The 18,853-nt window shown below is 38.8% G+C and overlaps 5 protein-coding genes, 1 long non-coding RNA gene and 1 other non-coding gene across 7 annotated transcripts; 5 read left to right on the forward strand and 2 right to left on the reverse strand.

Moving 5' to 3' along the window:
* The first annotated feature begins 1,634 nt into the window (after positions 1-1,634).
* On the forward strand, positions 1,635-4,629 carry LOC113696130 (heme oxygenase 1, chloroplastic). Its single transcript, XM_027215488.2, has 4 exons — positions 1,635-2,568; positions 3,363-3,586; positions 4,107-4,214; positions 4,352-4,629. The coding sequence occupies exons 1-4, from the start codon at positions 2,139-2,141 to the stop codon at positions 4,442-4,444; spliced, it is 855 nt and encodes a 284-aa protein (XP_027071289.1). The 5' UTR covers positions 1,635-2,138; the 3' UTR covers positions 4,445-4,629.
* A 148-nt stretch (positions 4,630-4,777) lies between these two features.
* LOC113696129 (probable alpha-amylase 2) lies at positions 4,778-7,863 on the forward strand. Its single transcript, XM_027215487.2, has 3 exons — positions 4,778-4,934; positions 5,054-5,579; positions 6,217-7,863. The coding sequence occupies exon 3, from the start codon at positions 6,377-6,379 to the stop codon at positions 7,616-7,618; it is 1,242 nt and encodes a 413-aa protein (XP_027071288.1). The 5' UTR covers positions 4,778-4,934; positions 5,054-5,579; positions 6,217-6,376; the 3' UTR covers positions 7,619-7,863.
* A 705-nt stretch (positions 7,864-8,568) lies between these two features.
* On the forward strand, positions 8,569-15,100 carry LOC113697353 (embryo-specific protein ATS3A-like). The gene is made up of 3 exons (XM_027216938.2): positions 8,569-8,781; positions 8,902-9,018; positions 14,846-15,100. The coding sequence occupies exons 1-3, from the start codon at positions 8,635-8,637 to the stop codon at positions 15,098-15,100; spliced, it is 519 nt and encodes a 172-aa protein (XP_027072739.1). The 5' UTR covers positions 8,569-8,634.
* Positions 10,467-14,568, reverse strand: LOC140009421 (uncharacterized). The gene is made up of 3 exons (XM_072054823.1): positions 14,424-14,568; positions 10,847-13,850; positions 10,467-10,758 (listed from the first exon to the last, which is right to left on the reverse strand). Exon 2 carries the CDS (start codon positions 13,242-13,244, stop codon positions 12,024-12,026), a length of 1,221 nt encoding a protein of 406 aa, XP_071910924.1. The 5' UTR covers positions 13,245-13,850; positions 14,424-14,568; the 3' UTR covers positions 10,467-10,758; positions 10,847-12,023.
* Positions 15,101-15,473: 373 nt separating the features above from the next.
* On the forward strand, positions 15,474-15,546 carry TRNAR-CCU (transfer RNA arginine (anticodon CCU)). Its single transcript has one exon. It is a non-coding gene; the product is annotated as a tRNA-Arg (tRNA).
* Positions 15,547-15,557: 11 nt separating this feature from the next.
* LOC113694814 (protein BUNDLE SHEATH DEFECTIVE 2, chloroplastic) lies at positions 15,558-18,547 on the reverse strand. Its single transcript, XM_027213699.2, has 5 exons — positions 18,343-18,547; positions 18,040-18,140; positions 17,368-17,431; positions 16,815-16,911; positions 15,558-15,832 (listed from the first exon to the last, which is right to left on the reverse strand). The coding sequence occupies exons 1-5, from the start codon at positions 18,398-18,400 to the stop codon at positions 15,754-15,756; spliced, it is 399 nt and encodes a 132-aa protein (XP_027069500.1). The 5' UTR covers positions 18,401-18,547; the 3' UTR covers positions 15,558-15,753.
* On the forward strand, positions 15,831-16,584 carry LOC140009422 (uncharacterized). Its single transcript, XR_011816830.1, has 2 exons — positions 15,831-16,007; positions 16,135-16,584. It is a non-coding gene; the product is annotated as an uncharacterized lncRNA (long non-coding RNA).
* Positions 18,548-18,853: the final 306 nt, after the last annotated feature.

An 18,853-nucleotide genomic window follows, 5' to 3' on the forward strand; every position in this document is an offset into this window, starting at 1 on the left:
CTGGAAAAAGAGAAACTATTCAATAGGGGAAATTGTTCAAAAAGTCCATCACATATCACTAGATGAATTTTCTCGTCCTTCACTTTTAAAATATTTATTTTAGTCCCTTATAAATTGAAGTTAGTAAAATTTTGTCACAATCTAAGTTTCCGTTTAGTCCCTTATGAGTTGAAGTTAGCTTGAAATCACTATGTGATTCATATGCAATCGTTTTTTATATATAAAAGATCAAATTTCACTTTTTTAGAAGCAAAAATGAATATGAATTAGATCGGATCCCACTTTTGAAGAGGAAAAATAAATATAATTTAGATCAGATCCTACTTTTTTAAGAGTCAAAATAATTATGGATCAGGTGATTTGTTTGACTATAAATGAGATTTAACTTTTTTGTCAAAAGAATAACGATCATATACAGGTTATGTAATGGATTTAGTGTAAAAAATGATCAAAATCTAGATTATGACTAAAATTTATCGGTTGATTTTGTGAGAGATGTAAAGTTACTATTTTAAAAGTGAAATAATTATGGATCAGGTGATTTGTTTGACTATAAATGAAATTTAACTTTTTTGTCAAAAGAATAACGATCATATACAGGTTATGTAATGGATTTAGGGTAAAAAAATGATCAAAATCTAGATTATGACTACAATTTATCAGTTGATTTTGTGAGAGATGTAAAGTTACTATTTTAAAAGTGAATGAGGAAAAAATTCATTTGACGAAACGTGAGTAACGTTTTAAATAATTTTTCCTATTTAGTATAGAGATTTTTCTAAATGGGACTATTGGCCACACTGCACGCTTTTATTACTTGTAATTATTAGATGAATGAATGCATTTACATTCATTGCTTAATTGATTTTACTCCTCCATTTCATTTTGATAGGTTTGATTTTTTTTCACGCAACATAAGAAAAGTTAGTTAACTTTATTGGACTAATAAATTTAATTTACTATCTTCCTAAAACAACATGCTTACAATTAGCTTATATTAAATAAATCAGGTCACACTTAATAATAACCGACATTAAATTAGGATATTTTAGAGAAATCATAAATTAGTTATATTTTTCAATTAAAAAATAAATTATTATTTGAAACGGATGAATTATTAAATAATACTTTCTCAAAAAATTAGACACTGTGGTCTCTTTCAACGAGTAACTATTGGGCCCCACTAACGATACCCTAAATGTCTTTATTAGATTCATTAACCGAACATTTCTCTAGAAATTTGTGGAGTATTTTACCTTTTACTGCTTGTTTTCTTTTAGCCTTTTTTTTTCCCTTGTCTTTTAAATCCATGTCGGATTATTTATGGGCATACGTGAGAACCTCTGCAAGTGAAAGGGTTCACGGAAATACAGTGTGGTTGAATGCAGTAGGAAAGCGAAGAAAATTACGCAACAAATATGTGGGAAGTCGATGGCCACAAGCCACAAGCCACAAGCCACAAGGTCAAGGTTCATGATCATCCCAACCATTCCCCAATTGCCAAAACCAAAAAGGCCAAAAAGCTTTTTAATTTTGTCCGCTAATTATATACTCCTTGATGGGGGAAACTTGGGAAACACATTTTAATCCTTGATGGGGTCCCACGTCACTAATTACACCCCAAGAGCCACACGTTCCTGCAAATCGAGACGCCATCGTCGTCCCTCTCCAGATTGTTGGCGAATTCCAATGCCTCTGCCGTCACGAAACATTTTCCTCATAAGTAAACAAATCTTCTCTCAAACCTATCCTTGACGTAAATAAAAGCTCTCGGCGCAGCGTAACCGCAAACTTGCTTGCACTCCATAGACAAATAGAGTATTGTCTGCAGAGCCAGGCAGGGAGGCCCATTCCCTTCATTCCCCCAAAAAATAATTCTTTACTAACTTCCCATTCTCAAGCCAATAATTACCAATTCTATACTTATTTTATTTCTGTCAACTGTTTAAAGCTTAGTCTTCAAGATTACTTCAGCACCTATTACAATCCAAAATTAAACTTATCGAATTATCCAAAACAATAGCATAAAGGAATTTTGTGACCTTTTCTTCTTAGCAACCAACACTCCACCCTTACTGTGTTCTAGCCCAGCAAGCAAAGCAGGACTATCTTATAAAATACTCTTTCTCTTTCTTGTGATGGCTTCCATAACAACACCTATTTCTCAATCCCAGTTTCTTCTCAAGAAACCAGAAAGTGGAGTGCTTAAAGCATCTCAATCCCAAATTTTCGCTAAACCCATCCCGGAACTTTCTCAAAGATCAAAACTTTTTGCTAGAAATTCAAGGATGGTGTTGCTGGCGGCGGCTTCTGCTGGCACTGCTTCAGCCGCTGAGAAGCATAAGAAGAGGTACCCTGGTGAGGCTAAGGGGTTTGTGGAGGAGATGAGGTTTGTGGCTATGAAATTGCATACGAAAGACCAGGCCAAGGAGGGTGAGAAGGAGCCCCGGGGGCAGCCTGTGGCTAAATGGGAGCCCACTATCGAGGGGTATTTGAAGTTTTTGGTGGATAGTAAATTGGTTTATGATACCCTGGAGAAGATTGTGGAGAAATCTTCTTTTCCTGAATGTGAGTAATCTTTACAACTCTCTTCTTCTATCTATTTGTTTCATTGAATTGATCAGGAATGCCCCCTGTCTTTTGACTGAGTATAAGTTGTGCTCGTAGTATCATTTCCTATTGTGTTTGAGTGGCCGTCGATTGAGATGTTCCGTTGGGCAGAATTGTGATTCTTGATTTAGAAGCATGCAATTTGGGGGTCTACTTATTCTGCATATTTTGTGGGTGCCATTGCGGAAGATCGTTATCTTTGTCAGATGAAAATCTTTTGCCAGGCTTTTCCTGCGTAATGCTACCCCTGCATTTGTTGGGATGTAAATCTAGTTTCTTCTTTCGTTTACGTCCTGGTGAGTTAATTGAGTCATAGCTTTTAAGGCTGAAGGATGACATCGGATAAAAATGTTAGCATACGATAGCTCTGCTTTTGTTACTCGACGACTACAATTCAGATATATCCATTACATGCTGCACAGAAGTTCAGTTTTGTCCATTGGAATTAAAAGTAGCTACAATGTGTGTTCGGGACATGTAATTTTGGGGCTTCATGAAGAGTAGGGAACATGATGACTCACCAATTCACAATTTTAAGTGACAGGAAAAACCAGAGGGTGCAATTATGGTTCACAAAGATGGTTGGTGCGAAATTTAGTCAGAAATTGTTACGATCTAAGCTATAAAATGAGATTATGTTAAGTTGCTTTGTCTTCTCAAGAACTTTATGCCTTATTTGGAGATTGACTTTTGATGAATGTGCAACACCATCATGGTTAAACTGTTAAATAGTTTTCTTGTTTGCTATCCAGATGCAGAGTTCAGGAACACAGGATTGGAAAGGTCAGAGCGTCTTGCAAAGGATTTGGAATGGTTCAAGGAGCAAGGTCATGCCATCCCAGAACCATCTACACCTGGAGTTGAGTATGCTCGGTATCTTGAAGAGTTATCAGAAAAGGATCCTCAAGCATTTATTTGTCACTTCTACAACATATACTTCGCCCATACAGCTGGTGGGCGGATGATTGGAAAGAAGGTGAGCAATTAGTTGGCTTACTTCTAAACTTTCTTCGCTATCTGGGACCTGTAACTTAATTGTAAGAAATGTTAGCTCACCCTATTATTCTAAGACTGACTGATGAGATTTTTTGACCATCATACTTGAGAATAAATCCGGAAGAAATTAGGAGTGGCTATTCTAATGTGTCTGGTATAACTTGGTGCTTTTTCCTTTTTTCCCCAACCCCTACTTTCATGCTTGGTTGATACATTTGATTCTTCCCTGAGCAAGGGGAGTGAGGGTGACTAATCTTTGTGGAACAGTGATTGAAATGCTGTACCTTCTGTAGGTACAGGCTCATGATTGTTTACTGAGGATGCAAGTCATATAAAATTGCAATTAAAAATTTCTGTAATACTTTTTTAATGTCATCTCTCCCCCCTGCAAAGGAGGGCAACGTTGAAACGAGATACTGATGTGGTTGGTTGCAATGGCTACAAAGGTTAGATAAATGTGCATGAGTCTGGTAATGAAGTCGATTCTTTTCTCTCTTCAGGTAGCTGAGAAGATACTCAACAAGAAGGAGTTGGAATTCTACAAATGGGATGGCGATCTCTCACAATTGTTACAGAATGTGAGGGACAAGCTAAATAGAGTTGCTGAGGTAACTTCACCTGAGGCCTACTTCCTCCTATTGTTGTGTTTTGGTTATGCAAGTATTGTCTCTAAGCTTGTGATCGGTGGTGGGTTATACGATACATCTGCTATCTGATACGCATTTTGTTTTTCGATTTTATTCAGAGCTGGACTAGAGAGGAGAAGAACCATTGCTTGGAAGAGACCGAGAAATCATTCAAGTTTTCAGGGGATATCCTCCGCTTGATATTGTCATGATAAAGTTTGTATAATAGAGAGGGCGCAAGCTCTACTAATTTGTTAATATCATTCTCAACTCGCACTCATTGTGATGTTATTATGCTTCACTAACTCTTCTATCAAATCTCCCCTTCTCTGTGAATGTGATGTGAAGAAAGGGGTGTTAAAGTTAAACACATGCATACTTCACACTTCTTTTTGCATTGGTAGCAGACTACTGTCATCGCTGCAGGGCTTTTTCCTCTTTGCTTTGATGAAATCTTTTGGAAATTGGGTTTGTCCCGTTCTTGGGCTATGATGCTGCGGTTTTCTGGTGTTTTTTTGGGTCTGTGTGAGAGAGGAATCGGGTTCGTTGTGGGCCTTATGCATGGAGGGTTTTGAGCATTCAGCTGTGATATTATTATTCGCAATCCAACTACGAAGGACCGAGTTAAGATGAGATTTATTTTGCATTGATGCTAAAGGCAGGTTTCTCAGGAATTCTGTGCCACTCCGTTCGGACTGGGAGGTCTCTAGGAAAAATATATTTTTTTTTGGGAATATATTTTAACATATTTTTTAATTATCCTTTTTTTTTAACCTTACATGATGAATTTTTTTTTTTTTTTCCTACAAAAACCTCCCTAGAACGCCAATCCAAAATTCAGGGAGATGTCTAGAGTTGTCTTTACTGGAAGATTTGTCTACGTGTTGTGGATGAGCTGGACACTTTCAAAAGATTCTCTTAAACTACATATTTGTAAGCACGACAAGATCGGAATCCCGCGTATTCCAACCGACTCAAAGTCTCAAACTCGAATCTCAATTGGCTGAAGAATGGTTGCCGTCCATATGTCGTTGACCAACTATATGCCCCAGTGGCCGACGCATAAATGGCCGACGCATAAAAGCTGATGATCAGATCACTCAAACTCACGAATTGACTTAAAGCGCAGAATGTAGATTTCGATTCTCAACTTTGCCAGTTGGGAAAAACTTTCGTAATCCCTCTTCTGTGTTCGCTAAACAAAACGACCATTCCTGCCCAGAACAGTTCCCTAAGGCTGTATTTGGATTGGTGGATTTAACTGGATTTGGATAAGTGCAAGACTAATTCCGGTGGATTGCTGTGGTCTGCCCTTCTATATCGTTGCCTAATTCGAAGAGTTTCGCGGTAGCCCTCTGGGACACGGATGGTCCTGCCTTTGATATCATCATTTCTTGTTTATTCCAAAACCCTGTGTGTGTGTGTGTGTTTTTTTTTTTTTTTTTTATGAATGAAATCTATATGGGATGCGCATGAGTTGTTTGTGTATATGTTTGAATCATTCTGCTGGTCATAGGGAGATGAAAACGCTGCAAGGGGCATGTTTTAGACCATGCATTTCTAAATCACTTGTTGAATTTCATTAATTTCCAACCATGTTAAGCACTTTCCGAAGATTTTAAATCTGTCCATTAGAAATTCTTTGTTAGGTTCAAGTCCACCGATTCAAACAGATACAAGAATCAGAATTCAAAAATCGATTCCCTTTTGCCCGTACCATGGAATCAGAACTTCCTACTTTGCTGAACAGCCATGAGATTTAGAATAACTAAAATTGAAATTGGCACCCGTGGTCATTAAATTTTATTGGTCCTCTCATTGCTTGGCGGCGACCACATTCTTTCTTTCTTGCAGCCCCCATTCCACCAACGATTAACAAAGGAAATCTGTAGCTACTTTTTTCAGTGCTTCCTTTTTGTGGCTGCAAATTTTGTATTCCGCTTCCAAAAGAATCAAATCCCATTCTCCTGCGTTTACTTTCCAGGTGCACTTTGGACGAAGTACAACACATATATATATATATGTGCAGAGGCAAGAGTGCCGATTTATAAAGTCAGCTGCAATTGGCTTCTTCAGAACCCCTAAGCTCTTGAGCATTTTCTCAACCAACTTCAGATATCTGTTAATCTTCCCATCTTTAAGATATGGGTTACCTCAACAGTGGATCGGATGAGAATGTGCAGCAGACGGATCCTGCGGCAGTGCTACGCAACGGGAGAGAAATTTTATTGCAGGCCTTCAACTGGGAGTCTCATAAACATGACTGGTGGAGAAACATAGAGAAGAAAGTTCCTGATATTGCAAAATCTGGCTTCACATCAGCTTGGTTGCCTCCACCAACTCATTCATTCGCACCTCAGGGGTATACTCCACAGAACCTTTATTCTTTGAATTCTGCATATGGTTCTGATTATGTCTTAAAAGCTTTACTTAGTAAGATGAAACAGTACAAAGTGAGGGCAATGGCTGACATAGTGATAAATCACCGAGTTGGGACTACCCAGGGGCATGGTGGAACGTATAACCGTTTTGATGGGATTCCATTAGCATGGGATGAACGTGCAGTTACATCATGTACTGGGGGCCGGGGTAATAGGAGCACAGGGGATAACTTTCCTGGTTTTCCAAATGTTGATCATACTCAACACTTTGTTCGGAAAGATATGACTGACTGGCTACGGTGGCTTCGCTATGATGTTGGTTTCCAGGACTTTCGCTTCGATTTTGTTAGAGGCTATTCACCAAAATATGTGAGGGAATACATTGAAGGTGCGAAGCCAATATTTTCTGTTGGCGAATACTGGGATAGTTGCAACTACAATGGCTGTAACTTGGACTACAACCAAGACAATCACAGGCAAAGAATTGTCAATTGGATTGATGGTACAGGGCAACTGTCTACTGCTTTTGACTTTACAACGAAGGGAATTCTCCAGGGAGCCGTGAAAGGAGAACTCTGGCGCCTCCGTGACTCTCAAGGGAAACCACCAGGTGTTATGGGATGGTGGCCATCAAGGGCTGTCACTTTCATTGATAACCATGACACAGGGTCAACTCAGGCTCACTGGCCTTTCCCTGCTAGTCATATTATGGAGGGTTACGCCTATATACTCACACATCCAGGGATTCCATCAGTATTTTATGACCATTTTTATGATTGGGGAAATTCCATTCATGACCAAATTGTGAAGCTGATGGAGATTCGACGGTTTCAAGGCATACATAGCCGATCCTCGATAGAAATCCTTACGGCACAGCCAAACTTGTATGCTGCAATGATTGGTGAGAAAATATGCATGAAGATTGGAGATGGGTCATGGTGCCCAGCTGGGAGGGAGTGGACGCTTGCAGCTAGCGGCACCAGATATGCTGTCTGGCAAAAGTAGATCCTTTTCTTTGTTAGTGGACTGGGCCGGAACTAAGGGCCGCTTCGAGCTAACCTTCTTTGAATAAGGCTTTTAGTCCGTAATAAATTAATTCCAAGCAGCTATTAGCGGGTGAAATAAGAAACTGCTGCATACTTGGTTATACATTGTAATATTGTATCAGATGTTGTCTTATCTTGCGTCTTCTTTTTGTCATTTTACTTGATGACGAAATAAATAAAAATGGTGCTTGCAATTGCATATTACTTTGCTTCCTCTGAAATAAGCGTGAAAGAGGCAAAACATGTAACGGGAGAAGTCCCGTGTTAGTGGCACAATAATGGAAGACAACGTTTGGACCATTAACTTCTCACTTTTGACTCTATTTGAATTATTATTTTCAGAAGTTTTTATAGAAAAATGTATTGTAATAATTTGATATGCATGAGATGAAAAGATAATAATGATTTGATATATACGAGATAAAAAAGTAATTGAAAAATATCTTCACAAAAAATATAAACGTTTTCTTGCGAAAAATCACAGTCCAAACATTTTGGTGGCGGCCAATAGCGGACCTATGGTCACCTTTGTTTCTCTTCGGGGAATGAAGAATTTGTTCTTCTTTACACAAGGTCCAGTGGCTGTGCGCGCCATTGCCAGTTTTCTCAAGAATCTTTGAAGTCATTACCGGTTGTTTTTGTATTTTCTTTAGCTAATTCCAAATGTCGTAATTTCTGCCCTGTGGATTTGGCGTCCAGTGCCATGTAGGGGCGCCATATTTACTTGTGAAAATGGTTTAAATCAAAGAATTTACCAAACCTGCTACTAGTAAAATAATTTAAGAATGACAGTGCCACGATCCACTCTGCTACTAGTACTAGTAGGGAGATTTGAGAGTTGAATTATTAGCATTATTATTATTATTATAAGGCAGCTGCGTAGCTGCACCCTCATCACTCTGTTCTGCTCCAGTCCGCAGGTAGAAGGTAGTAGTAAAACCAGTACGTAATTGACAAAGCAATAATCCCCCGGAAATGGCCAAACCGCTCCCAGATTTGCTTCTCCTCTTTGCCTCATTCCTAGCTGTTGTGATCACCATTTCTGAGGCAAGATCCCTTCCTCCTCCGACGTCAACACTCCTCCCTCATCTGCTCAAATCCTTCAAGATCAAACCCAACCAGGTAATCTAAAAATCTTTAAATTCCCCCGACCCCCTCGCCAAGTAATGAAAATTTCTTGTAATTCCGATCAAACCCATTTTCTCATAACAAAATTTTATTAATTGTTGACTTGGTTGGTAGAGCGCTGCAAGTGCAAGGAGCTGTTCCTACACCGTGACCATCAAGACCAGCTGTTCTTCTTCATCTTACACCAGAGACAGAGTCAGTCTTGCATTCGGTGATGCCTATGGCAATGAGGTCCGGCGATCAGTCCAGTCAGTGACAACCAAAACCCCCCCAACAAAAAAAAAAATCCTAACTTGTTAAAAAGGACGTATCTTTTTGGTAGATGCTGCAATTTTAGCTAGTCTGCATTAAAAAATCTACATCTAAAACAAATCCCACTTTCTGGATACTTATTCATTTTTAGTTGTTCGAAACAAGATCCATTTTATTATTTTTTGGGTTAAAAACATAAAAGCCCCCTGTGGTATAGCTATTACACATAAAAATCCCTCGTAGTTTCAAATCATGCCTATCGGTACCCCATGGTTTGAAAGAAAGTGCATTTTCGACGGAAATCGTTAATGAAAACGCGATTATGAACCACGCGCTGAAAAAGAGCGTGGTTGCTTCGGAAAATGATTTTTTAACTCAAAGTTTGAGCTGATATTCCTCTTGTGCCCTTGACAACTTAATAAAACTTGATTTCCAATCATTTTCGTCGGACTTTGGAGAAACCCAGCTTCTTTGACCGAAGGTTTCTTCAAGCTCTCGTGCCTCAGGAGGAAAATCTGTAGGCTTGTGCCTCCTTAAGTGCAAGTTTCAAAAGGTAAAACCTTTAACCATTTGGAATATCACTAAATTCTTATAATGAGCTCTATATTTTTGTTTGTGTAAATAGTGAAAGGAATAATTAAGAAACCGTACGATGATGTCTTCCTCAAGCTCTCGACCAGGCAGTGGGGGAAACGGAGCTAGAGATCTTCGATACCAGTACAAGATGTGTAATTGTCGAAGGAAGGCGAAACTAAAGATTGTTGAGTCAGAAAAGCCATCAAAGGGAATGTTATATTTTGTGTGTGAAAAAGATGAATGTAGGTTCTTTTCTTGGTGTATTCCCATTTACAGAGATGAACCAGATCGGGAAAATCAGTTTGTGAGCCAACCTGTTGCAGAACATTCCAATGTGGATGGCGTGCTCTCAAAACTGGAAAATTTGGATAATGAGTTCAAGAACTTAAAATTGCTAGTTAGAGGTTGTGTTATGGTATCTGTTTTTTCTATTTTACTGTTGTTGATATCTACCAAATAAGACTCTGGAATTTGGTAGCCAGTTGTATGGAGTTGCTAAAGCTGATCATTTGGCTGTTTCAGCTAGAACCTTGTAATGCTATGCTTTCTTGATGAAGTATAATTCGACTGTTTCAACTGCTTTCAAAATGTTGTAACTTAAAACTTTGAATAGAATACTCATAAGCAGCAAATGTTTTAGAAAAATGAACAGAAAAAATAAAAGAGGCACGAAGTGCCATTATTCGTGCCTTTACAGACAAAAGATTTCCAGACGTTCAATAACCTGTAAAATAACTAGTGATCAAAGAGGCACGAAGTGCCATTACAGACCAAAGGTTTAGCACTTGGTGGAAAATTTCTGTAAAATAACCTGGCTGCACAGAGAACTTCATTCAAAAGGTACAACCAAATAGTGGCAACTACTGCCAAGTCAAGTGTACAAAAAATTAGACAAAAGAATTCCAGACGTTCTGCAGGCAACCAATCATTCTGCAGGCATCATTACAACCAGACGTAATATTCCAAAATGAAAGTCTAAATACAGATAGGCAAATATTAGGCAAGTAATTAAGGCTGGACAGCTTTTGCTCTCTTTGGCCTTAACTTCTGCAGGACATCAGTAACAGTACGAGCCAGAGCTCTTTTTGTTGGTGCAGTGGTGTCATCAGCCCTGCTACACCCTTGGTTTGTACCAGCTACAGACTGAAATTAAAACAAAAAGACAATTTAGAAATGTCCCACTGAACTGATAAGTCTTTCAACCAGTGAATGTTATGGAAGGAGTGTACACCTTCCGAGCCTTAGTGCTTGTCTTTGTAGTAGTCCCGGTTGCAGCAGCCTCTTCAGTAAATGACTGTGGTTCAGTAGATGACTCAACAATTGGCTGTGATTGCATGGAAGCTGTAACACTTGCTTCAGGTGCCTACAAAGAGCATTTAACATTAGTAATAATAAATACAAATGCTGTAACAATGCCATTTAAGTGTACAATGAAAGATTACCTTGTAAAATTTGGAGTTAGGGTGAATGGGATTCTTGCACGTCCGTGAGTTATGATTTGGTTGAAAACACCTCTTGCAATGCACAGATAGACCCTTTCTAGTAGATATTTGCCCCTTCTTAGGCTCATCTTGTGCTCTTTGACGCATCTTCTTTGGTCTGCCAGGCATTCTCCTAACTGCAGGGGGGTTTAAGCCCTCTTGTTCACATGTTATCCAGTAGGTATCACTTGGAACAGGTGTGATAGTGTGTGCATATGTCTTCAGATATTCTACTCTAGTGTAGCAAGCATGAACATAATCGTTTATAGGTAATCTACACACTCCTATTGCAGCACATGCATGGGCACAAGGATAACCTGTTAGTTGAAAATAACCACAGGTACAAGTCCATTCATACAAATCAACCACCACACATTTTCTCGGACCACAATCTATCTCATATTTCTGATGTCCGTCCCATGTCGCAACAAATGTCCGGCTCAACCTTTGATTCTTATCAATCTTTTCTGCTATATTTGGACAGATTTGTCCATGAAACTTTTGCATTCCAGATCTTTTTGTTTGAATTCTATGCATCAGCTTCCTCCTTATCCATTCAAGCATCCCAATGATTGGTAACTCTCTTGCTTCTAATATATAATTGTTGAATGACTCATTTAGGTTGTTCACTAGAATGTCACACTTACTACTTCCTCTAAAATGTGATCTACTCCACAGAGTTGGTGGAATCCGGTTCAGCCATTCAGCAGCTTCTTTGTTTGCCTTTTCCAAGTCATTCATTGCCACCTTCCATTCCTTTTCATTGCCAACACTTGCAGCAGCCCAGAACATGTCTTTCATTTCCTTTCCTTTGAACTTTTGGTTGAAATTTTGGTACATATGTCTCAAGCAGAATCTATGTTCCGAATCTGGAAAAAGTTCATTCACAGCATGTACTAGCCCTTTCTGTCTATCTGAGATAAATGTCTAAGGAATATTATCCTTTTCCATGCCCAAATCAGCCATTAACAACTCCAAAAACCATTTCCAGGAGTCATACCTCTCTACCTCAACCACTGCAACTGCTATTGGCACCATGTTGTCGTTGCCATCTCTCCCAAGAGCAGACAGTAATTGGCCACCAAATGCTGTTTTAAGAAAACAGCCATCTAGACCAATTATTGGTCTACAACCATCAAGAAAACCCTGCTTGTATGCATGCAAGCAATAATATAATCTTTCAAATGTCCCATTTGAACCTTCAGTTGGTCTGTCCATCTGAATCTTGATAGTACTTCCAGGATTTGTGTCTCGGACTGTCGCTGCATAACTCCAAAGTTTCTGATACTGCTCCATGTCCGTACCAAGCATCAGATCCTTTGCCTTACGCTTAGCTCTGCCGACCTTAGCAATTGAAACATTGATCATTAAGTCTCTCATGATGTCATTCTTCAGCCCCATCAAAGCACCTCTTGGATTATCCCTAATCTTATCTTGATACTTGATGCTCAAATATGCAGCTGTTGCATGCTTGTTTTGATACTCTCGAGCACACACATGCTCACCCTTCAATGACTTTATTTGAAAGGTTGATTCAAATTGAATTGGTGTTGCACGAATCCTCCATGTACAGCCTTTCGCACACTTGGCAATAATTTTCTTGGAGTAGTTTTTCACCCAAGTAACTTCATATCCTTCTCTGACTAGCCATTCACGCAACACAAATCTGAACACTCTGAAATTAGTAAACTTCTGCCCCACTTTCAGCTCAAAGTTTGGCTTCTTAAACTCAACTTCAGGATTAAAGTCAAGGCAATCATCATCTTCTCTACCATCACATCTTTTTGCATCCAACAACTCCTCATCCGAAATCACTGGTTCCTGCCAATTCTCTTCAATGACATCATCATTCACTTCTTGTTGTATGCCTGCTCTCAAATCTGGATCTCCAACTGTTGAAGGGTCTTTTTCAGTTCTAACAGCTTCATCTTCTGATGGAATTTGTGATGGTATTTGAGTTGAAATAGTTGGTGGAATTTTCTGAATCACATCAGGCCCTTTTTGATTGCTTGGTTTTACTTGTCTTTTTCTTCCTTGCATCCGCACTTTTAGCAGCACTTTTTTCATCTTTATTCTCAGCAAATGAGAATACGTGCAGAGGGAGTCTTGCTGAAACAGTGGCCCCATCAGCTTTGTCCTTGTCTCCATCAGCTTTTTGGTTGTTGCCTCCACTAGTTATATTGGTCTGGTTGTTGTCTCCTGCGGCATCTTTCTTGGGTGCAAATATGTCCTCATCTTCTATTGTTTCCAACCCCTCTTTTAACCATTCTGGCTCTTCATTATCATCAGTACTTGTATCTGTCCCTGTAGTAACTATAGCTACCCCACCATCCTTTGTATCACTGCCTTTCTTTTTTATTGTTGTATTGCTGGATGTTTCCTTTGTAGATGTACCATCATTGACCCCACCATCTTCAGGCTCTTTTTCAAATGGCTCATCCCCACTACAAGCATAAATTAGTCTTTCTGGTGTCCCCTCATATGCCAAATTCATCAATTTAATATCATCATTGTTTCTAATTGGATGTAGGCCACCATCCAAATCAACAAAGGGGGCACAAAACCAAAACGTTACTCTCGTTGCTCCTTCATCTACTTTCTTAAACATTCTGCACAAACTCACTATGTCTACCTTATCTTCAACTCTTTCTTTGAAAATAGCCATGTGGGTTCCCGTGTAGTGGAGCCTTGGTTTTTCTTTGAATTTTCCATCAAAGTACATCTTTATGTCTACTTTATCCTTGCTGTTCTCCTCTGCTATTGCATGACAAACAATAAAGTACTCATTTTTCAGTAATTTATCTTTCACAATTATACAAAAAGCTAACATAATACAACAGATCCAGAACAAATAATTCATTATACATGAGATGGGGGACCACATTTGACTACAACATGTTTTCATTAACTCCTGAAAACTGATAACGATACAAATTTGGACAGATTCAGTCTTCTGCCAACTACTCTAATTCGATAGTACAACAGATTCAAAGACGAACAACTTAGTTGACTGAGATTCAAAGACAATCACATATTCAGATTCAGCAACTAAGAATGTCCGCTAACAACTCCAGATTATAAGGCTTTTCTTTTTCGTAGTCAACCAAAGACAATATCCTAACAAATTTGCCAATTGATAATCAAAATAGCAAATGTAGGGCATACTTCGAAAACCTTAAATTCATTAACAACATTAATATATATATCAAAAACCTTATTTTTGTTAAATAATGACCTTAAAATGTAGTATGAAACCAGTAAATCACAATAAAAATCCCAAACTACCCCAAACCCCAAATCGAAATAGATGAGGGACGGCATACAAACCCATTTTTCTTCGATTTTTTCAGCAAATCTTCACTTCCTTGTAGTTCCTGTCGCTGTCGGAGTTTGATTGCTATAACAATCGGGAATTTGGCTGATAATTGTCTCTCTCTCTCTCTAGGGCTTTTTCTTTGTTTCTCTCTTCGATCGTTCTATCTCAGCAAACTGACTAATTCCTTCAGCAATTTTTCGCTTATATCGTTAGGGCATTTATGTCTTTTCACTGACCTCCGTTTTCATTAACGATTTCCGTCGAAAATGCACTTTCTTTCAAACCATGGGGTACCGATAGGCATGATTTGAAACTACGAGGGGTTTTTATGTGTAATAGCTATACTACAGGGGGCTTTTATGTTTTTAACCCTTATTTTTTTTCTTGAATTTGATGAAAAATTGATGATGTTATTGCTTTTTTGTTCGGGTAGGTGTATGCAGCGAGATTGGACGATCCCTCATCGAGGTGCTCCACGGACACATTTAGGATACGAGGACCCTGCACCTACGACGTCTGTTATCTCTACTTACTGAGGGTAGGATCGGACGGTTGGGAGCCGGAGAGCGTGAAGGTGTTCGTTCCTGATGGGAGGGCAATTACCTTCAATTACAACACATTTCTGCCTGATGGAGTTCGGTTTGGTTTCAACCATTGTAATGGGGGATCTGCTGCCCTGCTTATGTAACAATTTCAAACTTTCCCACCTGTCTTGCCCTGTACAACATCGTTTTTACGGTTGGATTTGGCAGAATGAAATACTACGTACTTCTTTTGTGAGATTTTGTATTGTATTATTATTTTTCTCAGTGTTATAGTAGTAGTATTATGGTATGGAATATGGATGGATGGATGGATTTTTGGTATACTTTCCGCCCCATATTTGGGATGCCCAGGGCAATTGCTTTCTTCGTATCGTTATAGTTTTAGTGACTTCCGCTTTCGTGGGCATTTCATTGGTTTGCCTTTGCGTGACAAATAAGGTGATCGGCATCTTTAAACCACAAAAAAAGAGGTGTTATCAGCATCTATCTGATTCCGTCATTGAACGGGCACCCAACGCGCCTGTAGCTCAGTGGATAGATCGTCTGTTTCCTAAGCAGAAAGTCGTAGGTTCGACCCCTACCTGGCGCGTTTAACAGATGTTTACCTCTTGAAGTCTTATTATAAGACATTCAGACTTTTTAACCCGCTGCTATCAGTGTATATGAACAATCAAATGAAAAAAAAAAAAAAACAGCATATTGTTTTAGTCAAAACCAAATATTTTGGTTGGAGGCTTTTCTTTCTTCTCCACCAACAGGAGGCATCTAACACTTTAAGACCAATGACTGGAAAACACTAATCGTCGATAGTGCTCATGATTCCGCCAATAAAGCCAGCACCATTACAGTTGCCGCACAAAATCTGCTTTTTACCTCTGCAAAAGTAGTCACGGAAGAGCACAACCCAGTTAATACTCGATTTGGGCAAGTGAACAATGCTGCGAAGATAATATGGGACAACACAAAAATGCATTTCTATCCTAAATCATTCTTCACATAAGAAGGACATAAAATCCTGAAAATACAACTTCCCTTGTCAGCGCCAGCCAGGTATACCACTCTCCCAATCCATTACTTGCAAATCAACAATTTTGCAGAAAAAGATAAGGATAGACAAAAAGGGGGATAGGTGTTCCTCTTCCTCAGCCTGATACCAAACGCTTTTTGAGGTTTACAGGTTTCATATCAAGTTACAAGGCATGGGCACCATATGTTGACACAGTTGCTCAAGACCACAGACAGCCTGATGGAGCATGCAGTGGGAAAAATGAAGGCGGTGAAGCGGAAACAGTAATGGCAATAGGTTCTCACAAGTATTAATTAAACCATGGGATGGAATGGAGGAAGGATGTATAGGGCCACCAAATATATGCATGGTGCAGGTACCAGTTTAAGGGAGGATATCTGATCACAACTCTGAGAGAATTACAGGTGGTAAGCCAGAGGAAAATAGCAGTACACATTTTTATGGAGGTGGGATGGAGGATATGTGGCTCCTCAATCTCATCCAATCCTAAATCTATTACTTATATTTTCCATTGTTATCTTATACTCTTTTCTTTGTCTTTCCTAATTTATTTACATCATGTTTATCTATGTCTGAAAAATATGGACGATCTTTTACGACTGTTGCGAGTTCACTTTCTGCTATTGTTCTCTTTTTGCAGTCGGAGAGCAGGTGTAGTCGCAGTCAAATCTCTAGGGCTATCAATAGTATAGAGCTAGCCTGAAGGGGTAGATGTAACAAATGACTGCTTTTATTTCACTGATAACTAGGGGAACATCCAAAGCTCGGGGTTTTCATGTTTTTGGGTTGAATAAGATAAGATTGAGGAATATGATACTTGAACGACATACCTGCAAAGCCAACATAATCCACCAGCCTTGAATTGTCCATTGAAGTGATCAACAGAGTTGACTCCTGAACCTTTGCATTGCTTACATGAAACAGCACCTAGAGAAACAGCAAACGCAGTGCTCCATAAGATGTAGACCAGGAAAACTTAATAAAGTACTGCTTCTTGCTTAAGCAAGGAAATGGAGGTTAAAATCATACTAAGATTGGCCTACGACCAACAATTTGCAGGATTTTGTGGCTTTTACTTCAATTTCAGTATATCATAAGTGACTCAAGTTCATCAAAGACCTTGTCGATATACATCTATTAGCATCACGTCGGTGAACGAGTCCAAATGGCACATTTAACAACTAAATACAGGAACAGCTAGTCCAATTGTAAACGGTTCTTGCAATTATAGTTGTCAATAAATGCTCATAAATATTTTCTTTTTGCATAACACTATAAGAAGAATTAAGAAATTGATGCAATTCAACGCCTTCAGGTGGTGGCAACTTGAAAGAAATAAATAGTTACTTCAAATAGCCACAAAGTCTTAATCAGTTTCATTACCATTTCCATCACATTCAGCACAGACGATGCTATTTGGTTTGGTCCTTTGGTCACTGCCTGCTGCCTATTAAATCAAAATGAAAATGCATTATGGTGAAATGACTTATAGGGCACTCTCAATTGGTAACTAAGAAAGATCTGTAAATAATACTTAAAACAAGAGAACAACCAGCAAAACTACATTGTTATATAGTGTTGAATGCATAAATCCATTGATTCAATAGGTTGTTGAATCCAAATAATGCACTAAACAATCATTTCAGTGCATGCAAAATCATGTTGCAGAATAGGTCAAAGGGGCTAAAATAGCAGAGAGCTTCGCTTCCTAGCACAAGGTCCATCCTCATTATGTTCTCCTCTGAGCATGCAGTTAACAAGACTAATGCTCATTTAAAAACTCAAGGAGGATGCTTGTGCTAATTTACTCTGCTCATAAAGCGGCTTCAAAAATCAGACTTTTGTGCCTAGAGTTTCTTCACAAAATCAAAGTATAGCAGCAAACGAACTCTGTTTCCATCTCAAATGCAGGAAGAAGAAATTAGCCAATAATTGGTATTATGCAAGTTTATTGGAGCAATTACCGAAGGAGATAATGTAGTGTTGGTTCTTGAGTTCAGAAGTTAAAGACTATTGAAACTTGAGACAACCAAAATGTGCGAAATGAACACTTACCTTGACCTCTAAATTTTGCAAATTAGCAGCATTTTTAGAGCTATGAGTCACATCATTCATCCACTGGACCTTTCTACCATTGCACCGGCCAAGTGTAATGCCTAAAAAGAATTATCAACAATTCAAAATCCCATCAAACAAAAAATTAACTTACAATAACTCGAAAGATATCAACTTTCCGTTTAATAGAGTCATCTTGCAAGCTTACACCCAGGAATACTCATCAATTGAGGAGGAGGAGGAGGAAGTTTTGACAGTTTACAAAGAAGAGGTCTTACCATAGAGAGAGGGAGAGAGGAATACCTGGCTTATTAGTGGGTTTGAAAGATATGAGAGGGGTGAAACACAACGAATTTGACATTAAAACAGAAAGAAAAGAATCTTCGCTCTTCAGCAAGCAAAACGAGTGACGAAGAATGAGCAAATGTGCTGGCAGTCAAAAGAAAGCAAGAAACTCTAGGAAGAGAAGAATGTGGCTGTGAGGATGAAGTGAGGCCAAGCGTTGGTGGCAACGAACGTGAGCAGCAGAAGCTGCCAACTGGATAAGGTTTTACGTTTTTTTCACTTCCAATGCCATTTTTACTCAATTACAAAAAAACCCTTGTCGGGGGAATTCCATTTATTTATTTATTTTTTCAAAGTTTGCATCTTAAAAGTCCTAAGCCACTGAACCTCCAGCTTCTTTGTTTTACAAATTTAATCAACTTTCAACTGCATGTACTCATTATATTCCAACATGACAAAAAACTTGAGAAATTTTTGTGTACTTCGATTTTATTAAAAAAAAGAAAAAGAAAGAGGGCAGAGAAAATGA

The sequence above is a fragment of the Coffea arabica genome, chromosome 6e, assembly GCF_036785885.1.
Source record: "Coffea arabica cultivar ET-39 chromosome 6e, Coffea Arabica ET-39 HiFi, whole genome shotgun sequence".
Lineage (NCBI taxonomy): Eukaryota > Viridiplantae > Streptophyta > Magnoliopsida > Gentianales > Rubiaceae > Coffea > Coffea arabica.